Source organism: Acanthaster planci, linkage group LG15, assembly GCF_054643075.1.
Source record: "Acanthaster planci isolate LZ-2023a linkage group LG15, COTS_SCS, whole genome shotgun sequence".
Taxonomy (NCBI): Eukaryota; Metazoa; Echinodermata; class Asteroidea; order Valvatida; family Acanthasteridae; genus Acanthaster; species Acanthaster planci.
Window position 1 is genome coordinate 10,394,374 of NC_141791.1, and position 22,387 is coordinate 10,416,760.

General features: G+C 39.3%; 1 protein-coding gene across 3 annotated transcripts in view; it reads right to left on the bottom strand.

Annotated features, from left to right (window-relative positions):
• Nucleotides 1–23: 23 nt before the first annotated feature.
• LOC110983326 (ralBP1-associated Eps domain-containing protein 1-like) overlaps nt 24–22,387 on the bottom strand; it is a 38,287-nt gene continuing 15,923 nt past the window's right edge. For 2 of the 3 annotated variants that reach the window (XM_087146361.1, XM_087146362.1), the window contains exons 11-19: nt 21,643–21,741; nt 20,532–20,631; nt 19,849–20,010; nt 14,832–14,904; nt 12,724–12,935; nt 9,062–9,309; nt 8,390–8,482; nt 7,433–7,572; nt 24–6,491 (exon numbers count right to left, since the gene is read on the bottom strand). In XM_087146361.1, coding sequence (XP_087002487.1) covers nt 6,314–6,491; nt 7,433–7,572; nt 8,390–8,482; nt 9,062–9,309; nt 12,724–12,935; nt 14,832–14,904; nt 19,849–20,010; nt 20,532–20,631; nt 21,643–21,741 — 1,305 coding nt within the window. In that variant the 3' untranslated portion in view covers nt 24–6,313. The remainder of the gene's footprint in view (nt 6,492–7,432; nt 7,573–8,389; nt 8,483–9,061; nt 9,310–12,723; nt 12,936–14,831; nt 14,905–19,848; nt 20,011–20,531; nt 20,632–21,642; nt 21,742–22,387) is intronic. The other variant, XM_087146363.1, reaches the window with a different exon arrangement.

Here is a 22,387-nt window from a genome sequence, read left to right on the forward strand (position 1 = left end):
CACCACACTCGTGATCATAAATATTAAATTTTTCTTTATTTTATTACTTTATTACCAACTGTTTTTTAATGTGGCAATGCTAGATGTATGTTTCATCTAACAACCTTCTGGAATCTCATCTAAATGATGAGCACATTTCATGTTGCACTATCAACATTTCTCTGTGAGGTTTCAGACTACTGGGTCTTTTCGTCTAAGAGGATATATTGAAATTTATTATACATATACAATATAGCAAATTTACAAAGTATACACATTGGGCATGCTTGCTTGGGCATTAAAGGTTTTTAATCTCACTGATGTCTTAAGTGTGGCCTGGGCAGAGATTAGCCACAACAGCAAACTAAAGTCCAAGACAAAGATTTAGGTATTGAAAATAGCGGGCTATTTTTTTTCAAGTGAAAACCAATATACTGTGTGTCCCTATAATTATGTTAATGTTGAAGAAACCTACACTCCAGTAAAATCTCTCATTCTGTATCTTCTGCATACAAAGCTGCACAGATTTGCCCCAAATCACCAAATTTTAGATTGCTGCTGACAATAGACGTAAATCCTCAATTCATAATATATAACATTTATTTCTGCACCAAAACTTTCTCCAACTACTGAACATCTTTGAGTCACTCTTTGAGACACCATCAGCGTATCCTTCATTTGAAAGTTCATTTGAAATTGTCCAAAAAAAGTCTTAAAAGTTCTCTCGTAAGGCCTGTGCAATATGTTGGCATCTACTTGGGAGAATGAAAAAACCTCCATGCCAACACCAAAATGTGTATTCTACTGCACATTTGGCTGCATAATGTTCATTTTGCTAACAGTGTTCCAAATTGGGAAAAAATTATTTTGAATATGTTTCAGTAGCCCTAGCAACCAAACATCTTCCGAGAACACTGAGATGCAGTATCCAAAGTCTTATGCATTCACTTTTTTTCCTCCAAATAAACACACTACCCGTCTATTAGATACATTCAAAGTATTAAGCTTCAGTAATGCTTTGGTCAAGCAGATGAAAAGTCAATCCGGAACTGGACGGTAAACATTGCAGCAAAGCATGAGCAATCCCTAACAGTCCCAAATCCTCCGATTTCAATAGATTTTACATACACCCTAGGGGGTTAGGGTAAGTTATTAGAAATGACTGGCACTGATGCATTAACAGTTTTTGAAACCCCAATATCTACAGTGAGATTTTTTTCTCTTGCATATTTTGTTTTAGTTTAATTGACCTTATTTTCTGGCAAATGATGGAATGAATAACAATCAGGACACGTGAAAAAAGTGAATCCACTGTTCAATGGTTCGATTTAAAAAGGTACAACTTATGAAATCAAAATGCTTCTTCCTTTATCTTTTCCTTGAAATCATTGTTCACAAAGAAATAAGAAATAACTTCATAGGAAATCCAATCTTAATGTTTTACATAGGTAATTTGGATAAAAACGAACTCCTAAAATTCATGCAACGGCCATTAAAAGTACATTTTGGATCACTCTGAACATTATCTTTCCATCTCCAAAATACACTGGTTACCAAGCCTTACTCTTGAATATTAATGAGTAACACTGGAAAAATTAACTTATTTATTTAAATTAGCATAATAATTTTTTTTTCAAATTCCTTTCACTGTTAACTCCACTATCCCATCCACATTTCAGTAACATATACGTGGTAAGTTGCTCATCAAGTTTTATTTCAAATCTGTCAGTCTGAAGTTCAAGTCCAAGGTTTGATCTCATAATTCCAAAACAACATGGAGGCAACAGATTTAGATTTAAGTACTTGAAGAACAAATGCAGCAAAAATTATCAAGAGAAAAAAATGCATGGGAAGAAAAGAATGAAGCTGCAACAGTCATGCTGTTGCAAACTTTTCTTAGAATAACAAACCGGGTTAAATAAAGCCTTGTCCACATACTGCATGCAGACATAAAGACGACTCGGACACTGACGTGAGGCCCCACGTGAGCACTATGAATAGGTCTACTCTATACAGCATAGTGAGCATGTTCTGGACCCCTAAAAGTTCTCTGAAGAATTTGTTCAAATAAAGAACCATCAATTCTAAAGGAAAGGTTTACAAAGAATTGATTGGTCATATCTGCCACATACATTCCTCGAGATGAATCATGGACATTCCTAATGGCCCCCTTTTTATAGTGGGTTCTGTGTGGAGGAACTATCATGGAACAGTGGCTCGATACAATGATTATCACAACGCTTACCACCCCTATTGGACAATGCTACTGCAAACTACCAGTGACAGTGTTTCCATAGTCACCAGATTTATCTGTAAAACCAAGTATGGAATTAAACTTGTACAAACATGACTTCTGGCATATACTATCAATCAATGAGGGATAACACAGACCCTGTCTTCACTCATAAAATGGGGGGGGGGGAATATATCACACCTATAACTTCATCTGTCAGGACTTCACAGCCCTCCATACAATGCCCACGTTGAATCACTCAATGGTTCCAGCACCATCATATCAAAGACACCAATATTATAGTAGATGAACAGTTTGTTCGTATATTTGGAATAAATAAATATACTTTTTCAATTGAAAAATAGGCCTCAATGTGCTTCAGTACGTTCCTCTGAGGAATGTGCACTTGTTTCCAACCGTCAGGGCAATATACAATGTGCATGAACACTTACATCCATTTACATGTACAAACTTACGGCTCTATTAGAAATACAGTTGAACCTCGTTAATAAGAGGTTGTTCGGACTTGGCAAATTCAATGTTATGACAGAAACCTTGTATCATCAAGAATGAAAACAATGAAAAACAAAAGGATGGGGACTTTAAAATGTCCTTGTTATAAACAGAATCTTGTGCTAACAGTGTTCTTATTAATGAGGTTTGACTATATTAAAGCTGTTTTGTTAGGGATTGCCCTTGTCAATTCAAGGTTGTACAAAGCACAGTGATGCAACTTGGAAATCTGCAGGGATAGTTTACCTTCCTATATTGTGTTGAGCAAACTTGAGTTTGGAATCTGTTTTCTCATGGCTCTTTCTGTACTCAATCTTGTACACACGAATGCATTTCTATCTATGTCCTTGCTCTGGTACTGTAGCAATGGAGTATATACACGTACATGTATATTCCTTTACATCAGTGTTAAACTCATAGACAGTGTAGTCTAGGCAGCAAAGGTAGGTTTAACTCATGTTGCCCCGCCCCCATACACTGCCAAATTGCACGTTTTTGCCACAAAAGATTTGTTATATTTTAAACTAGAAAAAAAAATGGTGATAGCATTAAGACACAAGCATGGGCAATAACGGTGGCTGAAGCACCATGAGACAGGATGCGACTAACAATCATAAAGTATGATCCTATGGAACAGGCTTCATCAACAGGGCTGCGCCGTTGCTCGACTATCCTTCAAGTTAACCAACAATGGTTACAGCAATCTAGTAGTCCATTCAGACACCCGCCCACCAAGATTGGTTGCTTTGCTAATTATCAATAGTTGTGTGTGTCACAATGAATGGCAGGAGACATTCACACTTTGATCCAACTTGACCGTCCAAGATTACACTGTACAGCTACGGGCTAATTAACTCCGCACACAAAAATAAGGACAAGCAAAGAGTTTGAGTGGCCCTAACTGGGCTGACATATTTGACAACTTGTGCAGCACTGAGGAGAATGTGCTCTGCACTTAAAACCTTAACTAAAGGGTTGTAACACACAAATTGTCAGAGGCTAATTGCCCAAAAGCATCATGGGATATCCGTAATACAATAGAAACACTAGTAAACAAGGACGATGGCAAATGTACATATGAATGTTAACAACCATCTCAGGCACTGAGCCTTCTGAGCACACACCATGTGACACAACAAACAATACTTCAAAAAATGTACATATTCAACATTTACGAAACAAAGCAAGATATGCAAACGAGGGGTAAATCTTGATTTCAGCACCACGTCACATTCACTGACTTGTGGCTTGATGGCACACGTGGAGCAGATTTTGAATAGACATCTCATTGGACTTTAAATCTCAAAAATTGCTTCACTTAGTGCTTTTCAGTACAATGGCCCATTTCAGGATGCCACGAAGCACACAATTTTTCCTGCTAATGGACAGGAATATTGATCTATCAACAATGACTGCATAAAAAATAGTAACAAATTACAATCTCTATGTCTAGGACAGGTCTGCTTAGCACAAACTCCTCTCACATACATGTACAGTTACAAAGATACATACGTTTATGTATACGCATACATGTACAAATGTACTATTGAAGAGTCGGGGAACTTTGGCTACATAAGCTGCGATCTACAGACTATTCGAAGACACAGGAAAACCGTTTCAGATGTCCCTTTGAAAGAAATGTTATATCCCACTGTTATATAAACACTGGTGAAAATTAAAAGTAGTTGACACATGTAATGACTGGGGGGGGGACAGCAGGAAGTAGCAGCAGAACTCCACTGAAGGGAAACAAGGAACACAGGGTTCTGTCTGGCATTCTTCAGAGGTCTGGAGGGCCTGGCTAGGTTTACTGTTATGCCTATACGGAGCCTGTGCTATAGACTGCAGCACAATAAATATTTGGGTGTATAGTACCTAAACATCCTTAGTCAATTAAGAGATGACTTTGACACAGAGCGCACTAAATACGCACAAGCAGAATAACTCTATCAGTAACAAACACCAGCATCGATACAGGTAGTAACAACAATGGCAGAACATGGTGCAAACCAAACCAATCATTCAAGATGTTTGCAAACAATGTAAAACAAGTTGGTATACAAAAGCTTCATGGGAGCCCAGATCATCAGCCACACATTTGTTTTAAAAAATCAGCCTCCGATAATAATGACAGGTTCTTTTTCTTATGTTCAGGGAATGAAAATGTGAGATGGAGATTTTTTAAAAAACCTTGAAAAAGAACAAGCCCCCCTCCAAAAACGACACAGGCAAAACCAACCAAACCCTGCACCAAGCTACACTGAGTTTTACTTTAATGTTGTGGTAAGGTTGAAGGCTTTCATGGCAAAAATCCAATTTTATGCAGAAATGCGCACAATCTGAGACACAACTAAAGACGTATACACAAGCCGTCCCACACAAAGTGTCGGGAATGGTGTCTGAGAGAAAAATGAAACCATTATCTAGAGTACTTCTGCAGAGTAACATGTTGATCAGGGGGTAACTACATCAGGTGAGACAAAAAGACAGCATTACTGCGTTCAGCAAAGGATTTGGGATAGGCCAGGACATGAACTAGAGACAAGCGGTTGCTCGCATGCTGTTCCCTCATCAACTGCAGAGAATCCTGTTGTGACGTGCTCCCAATAGATTCATCATCTCTGACCAAAGACGCAGTAAAAGCTAAAAAAACAAAAAACTGCATTGCACTGAGAATGTTAGAGTTAGAGGAAGTCAACACCAAAATGTTGGACAAGTTACCAAATGGTCTGGGGTTCATACCCTGACAGTACCAAATTGTGACGTCATTTTCAGCCGAGAGCTGTAGTGCAACATATGGACTGCACAAACGTGTTCGTTCACGCATATCTTCTTGCGCTAAAGCCTTTTACACAAATAATTGTGCGTGTTGACGTGTTCACTTCGGTTCTCTATTACTCGGTGGATCACCGAGTCACAGCATGATGCATATACAATACTTTTACTGGCCAAATTCACTTGTCATCTAATCTAATGAGTAACTTTGAACACGTGAGAAAAAAAAGGCTATGGCTATCTTCCATTACTGAACCATGCCACCGGCCTCAGCCAAAGCTACAGCTGAGCATGTACACAGGATAGATTACAGTCTTAAAGTCAGTGTGTGTCTAAGCAATGCCTACGCATCACATGTAAAAGAAGCAAGCAAGGGTATCAAGAAAAACGGGGCCACTGTCTCTCAAGTAAATCCATTTACTGAGCAAAACATTCACAAAAATCAATCTTAAGCAAAGTCACCAGAAGAAATTTTTACTGTTTACTCCATGATCAGCAAATTGCTCAGCGTATTTTTTTCACCAGGGATACAGATTATTTCATTCAACCAAGGGGAACATGCCCAGCAATCAACCACAAACGCTAACAAATTGGCGACCAAATCAGTCTTTATAGCAGGCATACATGTAGGTAGGGGATTGCTCAACAAACACACCAATGAGGGTAGTCTTCCATCATGCTTCTGGAGTAAACTGTGCTTATTCCTTTACAGAGCAATACAAGAAAGAAGCTCTCAAGAATTCAAGACGGGAAAGGTAAGCATATTCAGATAGCTTGTGAGATTAATGAGAACAGTCAATCTCGCTGAAAGTCCTACGTAGTGACAGCAAACGGCCGGAGCTTCTTCAGGTCTATCTCCAAGGAGAGTCTCTCTTCAGTGATTTGACTCAGTTCTTGTTGTAGCTCACTGTTCAGTCTGGATAGCTTGGTGTTCTCCTCTTTCGCCCTCCGGATTGCTGCCTGAATAGACTTCCTGTCACACTGTATCAGGCTGAAACAAAGTCATCCAAACAACTGAATGAAGTATTTTTTTGTAGAGGTATCTTTTCTTTTTATACCTTGTACACAAGTGGACCAAGCTGCACCTGTTTCCCTGATGAATGGTCTAAGCATGTCAGGACCGAGCTGGTTAAAGGTCCCAAAGCACTGATTGCTAACCATGCAACATAACCTCTGACATGCCATCAGTCATCCTAAAACAATGTGTTACATTTCAACCTTCTCAGAGGTGAACATATAAAAAGAATCAATCATCCATTACACCATTGTTCATTTTCTGTGTAATTTTCTGTCAACTATAAGCAAGGAAGAGAATCACGTATGAGACAAATCGACAAGTAAAAATGTTTCATTTTACGGTTTTCAAGGATTTGACTTCAAAAGGAAATGCTCAAGTTGTGCATTTGACAGTTGGCTTATCTTGAGGATGTTTAAACGTCCCGGTAATATAGTGTCAAAGGCAAGATTTCACTGGTTTCAGTAAGAGGGCCAGGGGCCATCCATAATTTTCATCATTTTCTCGAGCGTACAAACCGTATGGGAGGTTTAGACCTTATCTATGCTTTTTCTGAATATGAAAAATGATGATATGCCAACGTGCGAATCAGTGGTCACTTTCAAATTTTGCAGGTGTTGCTAGCTACCCGGTAGCTTCTTTAAACCACATACAAAACTTCTGTTCTATCCTCTACTAGTATTAGTATTCACTGATTTTCAAGCCTTGACTTTTTAGGTGTTTTTTAAACAATGTTTTATTTGAAATTTACATTCTGTTAACCAAAGTACTTAAATATACATGTATATCATTGTGCCACAGCAATTCTGCCTTCTTACAACACATCGTCATCAGATTAATTTGTCATAACTGCCTTTCTTGAATCCTTTCTATATGTAGGTCCTTACATCTACATGAACTACTATCAAATGACTTACTCTGATGACACCCTAACTGGCTCTGGTGCCGACGTGTGTCGTTTCCTGTCATTAGCAAATTGTGATCTCTTCTCCTCAGCTTGCAGCATGTCACTGGATTTATACCGGTCTCTGCTAGTTAGCTGTGGCGATGTCACATTCTGCGGACAGTGTGCCCCAAAAATACAAAATATGTGAAATTGTCAAAAGGTACCCCATTTTCAGTAAGAGTGCTTGTAGTTCACCTGACTGATTTCATAAGAGGTAAAAAGTGAGAGTTCGTTATTATATTTCCCCCTCTCGTAACTTCTTACAGAGAGTTACGTAAGACCCGTAGTGTCATTTCACAGGTAATTTTTGTAAAAAAAAAACCATCATCATACTCCGAACAAAAGATCAGGCTGCTGGGCATTACCGACATTTTTCACTGTCAAAAGTGGAGATAATCCAACCTTGTTTTGAAACAGCATACCACGGTTTGGGGTGTTTAGAGCGAGCGGATTACCACCGGGACAAAAGAAACACTCGGGAGTCAATGAAGGTCACCTGTCAACTTAGAGTAGTGCCTAAATATTACTTCATGTGGGTATAAACGTGCGTTAAATGAAATGATGAATTTTTGAGGAATTTTGAAAAACAGAAAAAAACGATAATTATCCCGGCCCAGCATCATCAACATTGATAAGTAATCCCGGCGCAAAGTGGTTAAGGGTCTCTTAAAGAAAATGTTGAAGGGAAAAGATGTCACCAGCAGGCTTTTTCTGAGAAATATTTCAATATTACTTAAACTGAAACTCATTCCCTGAAAAGATGATGCACTTAATTGTGAAAAAAAAATTTCAGTTGGCTGTATAAAATTGTTACCTCAAACAGCAAAACTGTACAAATGGCCAAAAAACATGTCACAATAGTCCAAGTGTATGTGTGCACAAGAATATCTCCTTGACCATGTTGACCGGGTTCCCCTGAGATACTAACCCCTTTTGATGGCTTGGCAGGAGTGTGGTCATCACCCTGTGAATGCCTGGGTGGGGGAGGAGGCGGTGGGGATGTGCCAGGGGAAATTTCATCCTGATGATGAAGAAAAGGTACAACCCATTAAGATAGTTGACAATAAGCACAGATCAAGTGTCACTCGTGAAATGAATTTCAAAATATTTTGAGCAGATATCCGTATTTCTGTTTGAAACACGAGGACACCATTTCTGCCTTTACACTTTGGTAAAAATTGGACAGTCCTTTTCACTTTTTAATACAATGTCCTGGCAATGAATGGTATCGCAGATATGATTCCAATTTAGGAGCTCACTCTACCGCCACCAAGGTCAAGGGTTTCAATCATGAGCCTAATGTATACACTTGCTTAGTGCATAATTGGTGACTGTTTTGCACCATAAAAGTTCAAATATAAACAAAACATGGCAACTAACCAAGCACGAAAAGTTCTCAAACACCGTTGTCGTAACATTTATTAACATGACCCTAAAGCTTTTGCCTTCAGTCTACTGAAAACACTTCTCTGCTCAAGGGCTCACAAATATCGCAGTTTATATTTAGATAAAAAAGCCTGAAAAAATTTCAAAAACTTCCATAAATGTATTAAAATTGGACTCATCCAATCTTCCGAGATTTTTGCTGTAGATCACCTACCATTGGCACGTAATCACCATGGCCAGTGGCTGTTAACATGGATCCATCACTGGCTGCCATGCTCTCAAACTGGCTGAAGTCTGCAAAATCCGTCTGGTCAGGGGCGTTCTCTTCCTCTCCAGCTGAGGATGTGTAGCTGTTGCGACTACTGGAGGCTGAGGAGGAGCAGGTTTGCTCACTGGAATGAGAGCTGAGCTGGGTGTTGGGTCTTGGTGGGATGGTAGGTCTTGGTGGAACAACCTGTCTCTCTGCACAATGGACAAGACACGTCAACTCTTCAAATTTGGGAAATTCTCATTAAATTGACGTGCACCTTTAAAAATTAGGTATTTTTCTCAATTATGATCATATGAGGCATTAACATTAAGCAAACAAGTTCTTTTCACAAAGGTTAGATGACCAAACATATATGTAGCAACTTTAAAGTCTTCTGGAAGAATCTTCCACTTTCTAACAAATGCAGAAAACCTCACTTAGCACCAATCCTGGTTGTTGCTTAAATACATACCTCAGCTTGGCTGCACCGTTTGACTCCATCAAAATAGAAAAGATATTAAATGCATATGTTGCTTACCTTGTTTGAAATTAATGTCTGTGCACACTAGCGACAATATGCCAAAAACTGCACTAATTTAAGTTAGATGGTTGCAAGGTAATAATGCCCATCACAGTAAATGTGGAAAAACATAAAAAGTGTTATGTGCGTATAAAGATGTACGTGTATACCACAGTCCAATCAGCAGATGTCAGGGTACCAAGCAATCAATGGTTTACCTGAGATTGGCCACCAGAGCAATGGGTATACGTACATGTATAAAGGTAGGGAACAGGTATAGATATAGTCACTGTATATGTAAATATATAGATAGTCTGTGAGAGAAAATACAAAAGCTTAAATGCAGGAACTGGAGAAACATCATTTTTCCCACAAAGATGTTACCACCAACAGATTATTCCTTCAGTGCAGTCATTCATAGCTTCTGGCCTGAGAACACTAATTGTTGAGTGTGCATCTTACTGACTGTTAATCCATTAGTACGTGCAAACTTGTTCATGATTCCACCAATGAGAAATCTATACACTTGGACTTGGCGGTCGCGTCTAGGCAGCACAGCGTCCTCAAATCCTGGTGTATATAGAAAAAACTCAGTATTACCATGCCGTACATACCTCCATCTGGCACTCTCTCTAACAAAAACATCTTCAGATTATCAGGGATCTGCCAAATCAACTTTTCCGACCGGCACGTATTCCCGACAAGGACCCAAATAAAATAGCATCTTGGTCGAGGGATCGATCGTGAAGATATGAAGATCGTGAAGAAACCGTAAAATTTCTTCGTAAATTTCACTTTGCACTGCCATGCATATCGTCTGCGCACCAACGTACGTGCATATGCAACATATCTGGACCAAATATTAACATGAACCAATAGGAGGCTTTGTTACGCGCAATGCACGTGTACATAGTGCGTAACGAATCTTTCCATTGGTTGGAAGGCCACACATAGGCTTGCATATGCAACGCTCTCAGTGCGCGAAGATCGGAAAACCCCCTCTCCATGATGTACAGCGTTGTTTGTCCAGTTCCGCATTTTACCCAGTTCCACAACTTGAAAAGAAAATTTGGCTTAACTTTCAGAAAGACAAAATTGCAAATAACCGCATTCAAACTTCGTTTAAACACTTAAAAATCTGGCAGGAAAACAATTTCACATGTACTTGCAAAACTGACAATCGACCGTGACTGTTTTTCGCCATGCCGACCACGGTTAGCTACATTCGGTGCATGTATTTTCTGCTCGATGTTGCATAAAACGATCACTGCGATCGTTTTTTAAACCAACGATCGCACCGCATTCGTTAATTGTTGTTTATCCCACGGTGAAAATATTAACTCCGCAATTTTTTTATTCAAAAGTAACAGCATGATTTTGCCTTTTCCGTAAACGAGTTCCGTATGGCAAGATACACGCACTCAGTATGCACGTGACACATGGCCAAATGTGTCTGAAAAGCAAATGGCCAATCTACATTATGTTCATGTAGACTTTAAAATGACTGTTCAGAAAACCCCTGCACACATTTATGAATGTCGTTATCCCATATGCATACTGTACGAACTTTTGTACAAAGAAAATAAGGAAAATATTCCGCCAAGATTTTGCATGTTTCGCCCTATTTTCAACACACAAAAAAAATGAAAAATGATTTGAATAGCAATGAAATATTATGGGCATCATAGAGATAGAAATTAATTCAATATTTAAGGGATTTACAGAATAAAATCAATATTTATTTCCACTTTTTTTTTTCTAATTCAATTGCCCGTCTAAAATTATCACCTCATCCTAGTTGACCAAAATTACAAATTTTCAATTTTCTTTATTAAATTTCAGAAATTTCAGACATGAGATCCCTAATTCTAGGCTGTGTATGCACAGCTGAAAACACCCAGAAAGTGCTGTTTCTGGCCATCTGGGGGCTTTTAGATTCCAAAAATTTTCTGGTACGCTCCGCGCCAACCGATGGTGGCGCTCCGCTTAGATAGTCCTGCCGGCACTAAAACCATCCTGGGCAGAACCCTGGATTATCAAGAACGAACTTTCCAGATAACTTCACGAAAAATACACAACGCTTACCTTTGATGTCAGATTATTTACAAATCAAACTGTACCACTATGATTTCTTAATTAAGACTGCCCATAGATGAAGCAAATGCCCCACGAGACTTTTGCTTTGTGACAGAATAAATAATTGTAGTAGTTCTTTGCTAAGAGGGATAGTCTGGTCACTATTTGTATCATAACGGCAAACACACTGGCTGACACCAGCTTGCTCGATGATCAAGATGTTCACACACTTCTGCTGGTCACTGATTCTAGGTCCATCTGAATAACCTCTTGAATCTTTTTGAACCACAAATTCTCAGAATGTACTGGAATGACTGGGCAGATAAAAACACTTTGTCATTGAAGGCAAACTGCACCCTGCATAGTAAATACTGACAGACTCTTCAACATTTTCAAATAAAATCTGAGGTCTAGTGCTGAGAAACCCTAACCCCTGCTGGATCCAAAAATGACTGAGAACTATGCAAATGGTCCAACAACAATGCTAATCCCACATCAGGATTGGAGCTTGTAATCTCAAGCACCAATTGCAAAGTTCTTGGAGGCAAACAGTATTACATCTAGCAGGTTTAATCCCCCTGTCTGCCATATTTTGCAGGGAACCATACATGTACTTGTTCCAACAGTGTGATGGCAGCAATGCTATGATTTATTCTTCTAATTTAAACAAACTTAGGGAATAAAACTCTACTGCTTTGGGATGTAAGAGGGCTGAGAAAGTTTATCTCAACTTCAGGTACACAAGAAAACTTAACAAGTCATTAATTTATCTAAAATTTAAAAATAAAGAAAAACATACATGTACAAGTACCTGTGATCAGGTTACAGCAAGAACTTAATCCATGAATGTTAACTTATTTCTAATTTCTTTAAAATACTATAAAACCCCAAACTGGATTTCAATAGATACAAACAAACATGTTTTTGTTATTGTACAGATGTATCCTCACTGTACTTCTGGAGAATTTTGGCAAAAAAAAGAACGGGTTAGTATTCTCAAGGGGTTAGTGTAGAATGGATACACGCTTACCAGGATCCGAGACAAGCTGGGTGCGATCTAGAGACATGGACCGAGAGTGGATACCATTATACCTTGGGGGTAAAGCAGGAGGGAGAAGCTCCACTCCCCTGGGGGTGGGGGCCTGCCCCTGGGGCTCTGCTGTGCATTCTGCCAGGGCAGTATGCCTAGAGGGGGGAGCTGATACATGTATGCGCTGCTGGAGGGTGGCTCCCGAGTATGATCTGAACAGGTGGAAATGAGTGAAGGGTGAAAGGTCAGGAGAGGTCATGATGCTCAGGAGCAATCAGGACAGGGTGCTGTCTATATATAGATCTAGAGGAAAATGAGTTTACATTGAACCACATGTACTCTAAATGCTGAACTACTTTCTAATGGTACATGGACAAGGAATTTTGATCAAGCTACTCCATGATCACGAAGCAAGCTTGTAATGAAAACCTTGATATTAATAGAGTAATGATGAAACAAGAAGGGTTCTGCTACCAGTAGAATTATAGAATATGCACAGTTTTGAAGGTGAAACAGTACACTGCATATGTGTGCATGTACAAACAGGTGCTTCACTAAACTACAAGACCACAAACTCTAGATCTACAACTACTGTGAATGAATACATGAGCATGCAGATATTGAACGGTACATGTATCAAATGAAAGGAGAAAGTGGAAGCATGACACATGATTCTTGGAACGGCTAACACCATTATGAGACTCCATTGCACAAACACACTCGTTTTACAATTGATTAGTGGTTTACCGATTTTCTAGTTCCTCACTGTAAATGAAAAATGAAACAGGGAAAAAACAAGCAGCTCTTTACAGTAAACATGAAAACAGAGTGACTGAGAAAATGAAAAATGCAATCACGGGTACACGAGAGGACTGACATACGGAAGGCTGAAACGATGATCCAAATAGTAGTGTTGTCCACAAGAGGTGAAAAGGGACTCTAAATTATATTCACCAAATTGTATTTGCATTTTACTTTGCAATCAACTATGCTACACACTGTGTGTGCCTACGTAAAATCCCCTGAATGAAGAATGCAGTAAAGGAAGATAGGAATTTTTACAGGATTTTCAAAACAGAAAAAAATGATAAATATCCTGGCCCAGCATCATCAACATTGATGTGTGCCCCAGCAGGAAGTGATTAACATTGTATCCTTTAGGAGTCATCTCAAAATTCATCCGGATCAAGTTGTGGACAAGTTGCAGACTTTGTTGAGGGTTAAGATGTGGGATTTTTAACCATCTTCTCTGCAATTTTCCTGCGATGATTCGTTTACATATTGTCCCCCATCTGGGGTTTGGAGCATGGCTCGGCACTCAAGGGCACGCTGTATGTCCGCTGCACTAGAAGTAAACATCGTAACAGCACAACTTATGGGGCCACCTTTTGTAAGCACTGAGGCCAAATATAAACCAGCCATTCACTCATCCAGGACAAATGCAGGGCTTCTTGTGGGTGAAGTCAATGTTGCCACCCGCAACTTGTCCGCAACTCGTCCCGGAAGAGTTTTGAGATGATCCCTTAGAAAAGCTGGTTTCACTCGTTACACTGACAACACACCATTTTAATCAATTCTCCTGACAAGTTTGGATATTTGACAGTTTCCCAAAATACAGAGAACATAACACATAATTCTCATTCCTAAATCTGACATGAACAGAAGTCTGTGATATTCCAAGAAATCTGTCGATTGACCCGTTGTCATACTTCTTAAGATGTTTGGTGTCCATGGACAGTTTCCTTGGAATGCCTCAAAGACTTCATATTCAAATTTCTCAGCTCATACTAAGAATGGTGTGTTGTGTTCTCAATTCATTTGGTGGGAAAGTAGTGCCAAAAAGTCGTAATATTTCACCAAAACTTAGGAAAATGGTGTGGTGTCCCTGTTGCGCGTGAAACCAGTTTTCCTTCAAGTTATCAACAAAACCCCCCCAAAACAAAGAAATCCTTCAAAATGATTCTCAGATTCTCAGAGAGACACTTGGTAGCCATTCACATATACATGTTCACAAATGAGCATCCAACTTCAAAAGCCTCTCCGCCATTTTGAATCTCACTCTTTCACTCAACAACGTTTGAAGACAAAGAAGAACGAAGCCCCAGTACCTGGAGCGAGATCGAGGCAGGTAGTTCATGCGACCTTCTGGACCTTCTAACGGCAAACCCACCATGCCACGCTCTGTAACAAACACAGTCTGAGATTGAGTGAACTGATGTCAGAATAACATGCAGATGACGTCAGTACTTTCAACATGCAGATGATGGGTGAGTATCAAGGGAAGATGGTGAGAAGATATGAGTGGATAAGGAATGATGGTGAATACACAAGTTAATGAATTCTTTAGATACAGATGATCGAAATCATCAGCATTGTAATGATTACCATCAGCAAAGCACCCTACAAATGCTCCTTGTCTGAATATTTGGAGTTGAGGAACTTTACAGGTACACAAAATGTACATGTAAATGTGTGTGCCTTGTGCATGTATCCAGCTGATATATGAATGTTGTCAGTCCTGACAAACAAGGACCAATTTAAAACTACAAATACATGTACATACATGTAACTTGTTGTGACTGACCTTCAGTTATCACATACAGCTCATATGTACATTACAGGTTCCAGCGCGACATAGACACACATTGACATGAATATTCATGTCAATTGACATGCTTTAGTCCTTGCCCTCCCAGAGTCTCTCAAATCCATCTCGAGATTTTGGAGAATTTTTCAAGGCAACATCCGCTTCTCTAAATCCAAGCAATTCCACGGTATAGCTTGCGTCACATTTAATGGTGATCTTCTTTAAACTTTGTGTTATGTTGACATGCATGGAATTAATGGTAGTTTTTTCGAAGTATTTTTTGAAACACAGTAAACTAAACTATGAGAAAAAAAATCAACGAAGTAACTCTGTGCTTGATTGGAAACAAGTTCGAAACTTGCATTACCAAAAAGGACATGGCAAAAAAGTAAATGCCTTCGATTTGAAAGCATTGTCACATATAGCTTTGGTGGCAGAAACTTTGCTTGGCCCTTTTGGCATGCACCGATTTACGCACCTCTCCGTATACATAAAGGAATGTTAGTCACAAGTTATTTTGATCATTTTTACGACTTAAATATGGCAGAAATGTTTAGAGACTTCAATTCTGGTAATTTGCATTTGGGTTACTTTTATTACAGTTTGTCCACACATGTGGCCCTTCAGAAAAAAAAGAACTTTAAAGCAGACCAGAATCAAATTTCTCACAATTGTCATTAAGATACAACAGTGTATTAAACACAACATTCAGAGTAACTTCAGTTTTTCAAAAAACATGATTTTTTTTATGAAAAGGTTTGCATCAACAAACCACATTAACTACAGGTACATTCCATCTCATCAGCTCAGCCTAACCCCTCAATTGAAGTCTGTTTGTCCTCTTTAATTTGACACCACATTGAGGTTTTGATTTCTATATTCATAGCCTGAAGATATGCTAAATTTTCTGTTGTTGAGTCATGTCCACTTCTCTGTGGAATTATCCATCACACGTGGAGTTGTAGGACCAGTTTTAAACTTCTACAAGTACATATATATGTACAAAGAAATGTACATTTAACACTAGTTTATTGATATAAATTCATATTAATGATTTTTGATGATTCTGGATACAAGTCCACAAACAGGCACACGTACATGCATAACGTACCTAGCCAATTGTGCAGGTAGTTACATATACATGGGTAAGTCCAGAAATTAGGGGTCCAAAAGTGTGACATTTTGGTGTCCCTGTTACATCTGACCTTTGTTATTTGACATGGAAACATCATCAAAATTGATTTCAAGCTTTTACTACTTGTGTGGTAGGTAATTTGCATTAATTCATCACTCTTGGAAATTAGAAAATGTGTTCTGAACTTGCAAAATCATACGTCAGATGTGACAGGGGCATGAAAAAAAAAGGACCCCTAATTTCTGGAATTACCCACATGCATGCAGACATACAACGCATGCATGCAGTGTACACTTAGTCGCTCTTCCACTCTGATGTACGTACTCTACACTTGTCTATGTGTCTTTCTCATTATCTTTACATGCACAAAACAGATTAAGCTCTAGCAGGACATCAAAATAACACATAAACGTCTCATCATCTCTTGGGAATAACCTTACAAAAAGGCTAACAATGTTGGGGGGCAGTTCCCTTTATTCAGAAGATAAAATAAGCAGCCTGTCAAAAGCAGAAGCCTGTTAATGCATAAAGTGTGAAGCATTAGAAATTACTACAATATTACATGTAACAGTAGTTACATGTACGTGTGTAACAGGGGTTAAGATACCTTGCATATTGTATGGATTTACGATGGAAACAAAAGTTAGTGAACCAGATAGGTTTGCGGTAGCACCATGGATATATCTCTGTTTTGGGTATGTGGGGTTCTGAAAAGAACCGGTGGTACTCAACGTTTCGGAAAGTATGCTGTGTCCGTCGTCACGAAACTACAGAGGGTCCAGTGATGAGGTAGCATAAAACAAAAGCTACTGAAGTTCATCATTAGTACAGGGTTAATGGGAAACCAATATTACCACTTACCTTTGCAGATGGTCACATTCAATTCACAATTACAATTGCTGAGTTTGCATGAAAACATACGTACAAATGTACTGTATGGGCACTGTAGTTGAGATGGCCCTCCATAGTGGAGGCTGCTGTGCTGCCCACTCACACTTGCCAATTAGAATGCTGTTTCACTGATGTACACGTAAACCTATGTTCACTATTTTTACATGGCATATGAACATTATAGAAAGTGTAGGTATTTTCTCATACCAGAGAAAATTAAGAATGTTCAGTAAGACGCCGCCGACATGTGGCCGCATGATGACACGACGGCCCAACTGTTCTGGAATATTTATGGGTTTTCCCGACTGAAATTTGAAAGTGTCCATGGAGCATACATGTACATACCGGTAACATATACACCACATCAGACCTGATCAGTAAGGCCTACAATCTGCTCCAATCCACTATTAAACCAGACAACACACTACGTGTACATGTACATCAGCTCAACCTCAATTCATGTTTCAATGTCAACTTGAAAAAGACCACGTTCTACAGACGAAGCAGTTGGCCTACCTTTCACTTACCGTGTTTCAGTGAATGCTTACAGCACGTTGTTAGAATGTTATGAAACAAAAAGGTTGATATGCTCGCAAAATAATAGTACTGTTAGGATTAACTCATAATAAACATCGAAACAACAACTGAAAGTTAAAAAAAAGTCAGATTATGAAACACTACATGTACATATATATGTACATGTATATGGCTGCAGACTGGCATAAAATGTGAAAAATAATGCTTCATTATCAACCTATTGAAATACGAATTTTCCAAATAGAATCAAATTGCAAAAACAACCTACAAATCACAGACAAAAGTTTCAATGTTTACCTGTGCCCTTACATTGGAAACCCTATGTGTTCTTGAACAGGTGTGATTACATGTACTGGCTAACCTGTGTTTGGATTCATTTTGTGTGAGTTCCTTAAATGCCAACAACAGTTGATGCCAGACTGCATAAAGCCATTCTTTAGCAAATTCTCAGCCTGTACGTTATTACAACGCACTTTTTGGACTCTTGAACTGCACGATCCATTACTATAGATTGGCCACTGAATTTGAAATGTGTTGCTGTTAAACCGAAATGGCAGCTGTCAGCACCAATTCAAAAGTGTGAACTTATTTTGTTAGAGAGCTAGTTACTTGCAGTTAAAGATAGCTCCATGTTGTGGCAAATGCATGGGTTTGAGAGCTGGCTTCAAGTGTCGCACAAGAGGGCACTCAGTTTTTATCATTACTTGTTCTGTTCTTTATTCCAAGACAACTGCTTTTCTTTTTAATATTTGGACTCTTGAAAACCAAAGCACATTAACATGTACATGCATGGCAGCCAACTTTAGATGCACAGCCACATGCCACAAATACAGAGTCATTAGATTCATTTGAACAATATCTGCATGATATTTCTTATCACGACCTCTCATTTTTCAACACCCCAGGGTGTGCCAACAGAGCACTATTTGTTATCACAACAGGCTGTGTGCAGTCGTCAGGTTCAAGCTCAACACACGCTCCGACTCAGTGTACACAGACCCGCCAACCTCTTGGATCACAAAACTGTATTCTGAAAATTCAACAGTCGTACTTTTCATTAAAAAATTGTATTTTGCAAAAATTTGAGCATATTTCTCCCCGTAATTGTTTTGACCACTTGTCTGGATTGGGTCTAACGTTAGTCCGAGTAACTCGAACTAGACTGCGTCAACACGTCTTCACGCATAAAATGATCTACTTAAAATACTTGGGACTGTTTGCCACTACTTCTACTATTAAACACAGATGTGGCTTAAAAAGTCCCACTAATAAATAGATGAATATTAGTATTTCACAGGCAGCCAATCACAACAATGATTGGGTGGTTGCCTGATACTATTTACACACACACACGAGGTTTGTACATGTGCGTGCATACCCTGTAAGCATGTACATGTACATGTGCAAATGCATATGGACATACATAAATGCACATTCGTAGTCGTGGGGTTTTTTTTGCATAATGTACACTCGCAACCGTTGAACTGCATGTTTTTTTTCAGGCGTGTCAAAATCATCAAAACTTGTACTTTATGGGGGAGAAAACATAAGATTGTATTTTCAAGAATTTCCCGTAGGAAATACAGCTAAATCATACTAGTTGGCAGGTCTGCATACAGCTGAGGTGAGTTGGGAAATGTGTGGCACTTCAACATGTCAGCCCTGCTTGTGTATACAGATGGCCTGATCGTGTATACACATCCTCCAATGGAACTGGTTGATGCAGATTCCTGCGAGACATTTCTCCCTCCATTTTATGAAATTAGAATCCTTGTTCTCTCTGACTTTTTTTCAGCCCTCTTCCCCCCTTCAGTTCTATATCTCCAGCAGAAGATCTTATTTTTGCTTTTGGCTGGAAGGGCCATACATACACATCCACATGTATGTGCCATCAAGAGTTATCCAGTCTTGCATTTATCAAGTTTCTGGAAGGTAACTGAAGTGTAAGCAATTGGAGTAATCAATTACAACTTACCCAAACTATCCCCTCTGCGTGTCCTTTCAACAGGTGGCGGTGGGGCAATCTTGGCAAGCATTTCCTTCTCTCCCACTGTGGCGGCGCGCTTCTTCATTGTGAACACAGAGTCTTTGTCATCTTCAATGTCTTCGTCGGTTAAGCCTTCTGCCCGAAGAGGATCTACATGAATGGTGACACCTCAAAGAGTAATCCATTTCAATCGATTCTGAGTATGTGACAGTGCCCGCAAACCGTTTGGTAAACGTGATTAGAAGTTGGTGCACATCATCGGGTCGGGATTATCAGAAACATGCCGTTTAATGTGACGTCGCCGAATGCATTTGGAAGCTTTGCATGTTAATGGTAGGCCTACCACTTTTTCAAAATATGATCAAAATATGAAATTACAAAATGAGAATGTAAAGATTCAGTATCGTAATACAACTTTCTGTACCTCAGTTTTTGGCTATGAATAAACTCAAAAAAGACAGACTTCATTATGGACAACACATCTCGCAATCACAATCTTTCCCACAAGTTGATTATCCTACAGTCAGGATTACCAGACATTTCCAAAGATTGCGTATGGTACTTTCCTGGATGGGCACATTTGCCAACATCCATTTAGCAATATATGCATCGGAAAGATGTAACTGGCTACATATAAACAGGTAAAAGTTATAGCACTAAGAAAGATTTACCTGAATGTGTTCTTGGTCTGCTTGTGACCTCATCAACTATCGTGACTGTCTTTCCATCCGGTTTCACATGAAGTGCAATAGGTTGGAAGATCTTGGCTTCCTGAAAAAAAACAGGCAACCCATATAAAATGCCACCTACAAAACAATTCTCTCCTCATAAGGTTTGTGGCCTGGTTGTTTTAAATACTTGACCTGTTGATCAAGTCAGGAGCCCAGGCTGATGGGAGGTGGACCCACACATACCAAAGTATACTGGCCAATTGAAATGACATGCCTTCGATTTGGACCAATGGTTAGGCTGCTTGGGTTGGCAGAGTGGTGTTGTCTTTGCCTGCAGTATAGTACTGATGACCAGAGTTCCAATACCAGCCAACGTACCAAGTGGTTTTCTTGTGCTGACATGAACATGATCCTTTGAGTCTTTCCGCTCAACCAACATATTTCCCACACTAACTGTGCAGTCTCAAGAATTTTCAGCTCCAGTAACAGAATTCATTTCAAAATTATGTATGTACATAAATCATAATGTCATTTTAATTGGCCAGAGTCTCACAAATGGGGCTCATGGGGTATGTTATTACAAATGACTAAGTCGTTGTCTTTAGCCCCTCTTTAACCACTTCACACTGGCTAACTTGTAAACATGCAGGGATTTCCTGTGTCAAGTATGGGGGACTTTGGAGTAGATTCTGGCCAATATTGTAAAGAGTGCCAGGTGACGTCTATACTTGTTCCCACACGTCATTCCCGCTGAGTTTGTACATACACGCACAGGCTCAAAGTAGTCTGCATGACACAGCCAGGCACTGCAGCAAATATTGCTCCACCTCATTGTATTAGAGTTTCAAACAAGGTGAAGATGTGGTCAGAAATGTCACACAACTATTGAACCGAATGACCACAGTGGGTCAGTATTTGTGAAGCTCAACTTTGTACGGCTCTGCGGTTATGGCATCTTGCTTTTTCCAAAAGGTTGCCATTTTATGGGCTGAAAATAAGACTACATTGTACATGCTTATGTATGTCTGGGACAAGTTCTTTTTGGAATAATAATGCCACCAAGAGGTTAATAAAACAAGATGAAAACTGGAAAACTGTATCTTTAGCTTACGGGATCAGGTGAGATGGATGCAAAGTCAAAGTTTGCTGGAGATTGCGATGATGGGGAAGGAGCAGCAGGAAATGGAGAGTCCGTAAATGTCGCCCAGTTCTGCCAAATTTAAAGCAGATGAGGTCACAAAGATTGAACAAACACCTATCAAGTTTCAGATCTTTGCCTCTTGAAGCATTTGTCTTTATCAAAAAACATCATACAAAAACAGAAATACATTCTGTTAGAGTTACTGAAACTGAAATCACTAATTTGTTTTTGCACTTGCCTTGTTTGCATGTCAGGTTTAAACTGGCCTAAAGGGCAGTGTCTTGAAACTATTTCTAACTTGGTACAAGGATTCAGCAAAATGTTCATGCGTCATTTGGACTTTAGCCAGCGCTTAAGCTACACATGGGAATGTGTGGCACTTCAACCCCTCAGCCCTGCTTGTGTATACAGATGGCCTGATCGTGTACACACATCCTCCAGTGGAACTGCTTGATGCAGGTTTCTGCGAAACATTTCTCCCTCCATTTTATGAAATTTGAATCCTTGTTCTGTTTTTTCCAGCTCTCTTTCCCAGGGCGTATACCTCAAACAGAAGATCACATTTTTGGTTTGGGCTAGATGGGCCATACATACACACACGCACATGTACATGTATGTGCCATCAAGAATTACCCAGAGGCAGCTGACAACAAAAATCTTTGCTTTTCAACATACTGAAAACATAAAACGTAACCAATTGTGGACGTGTATCTTT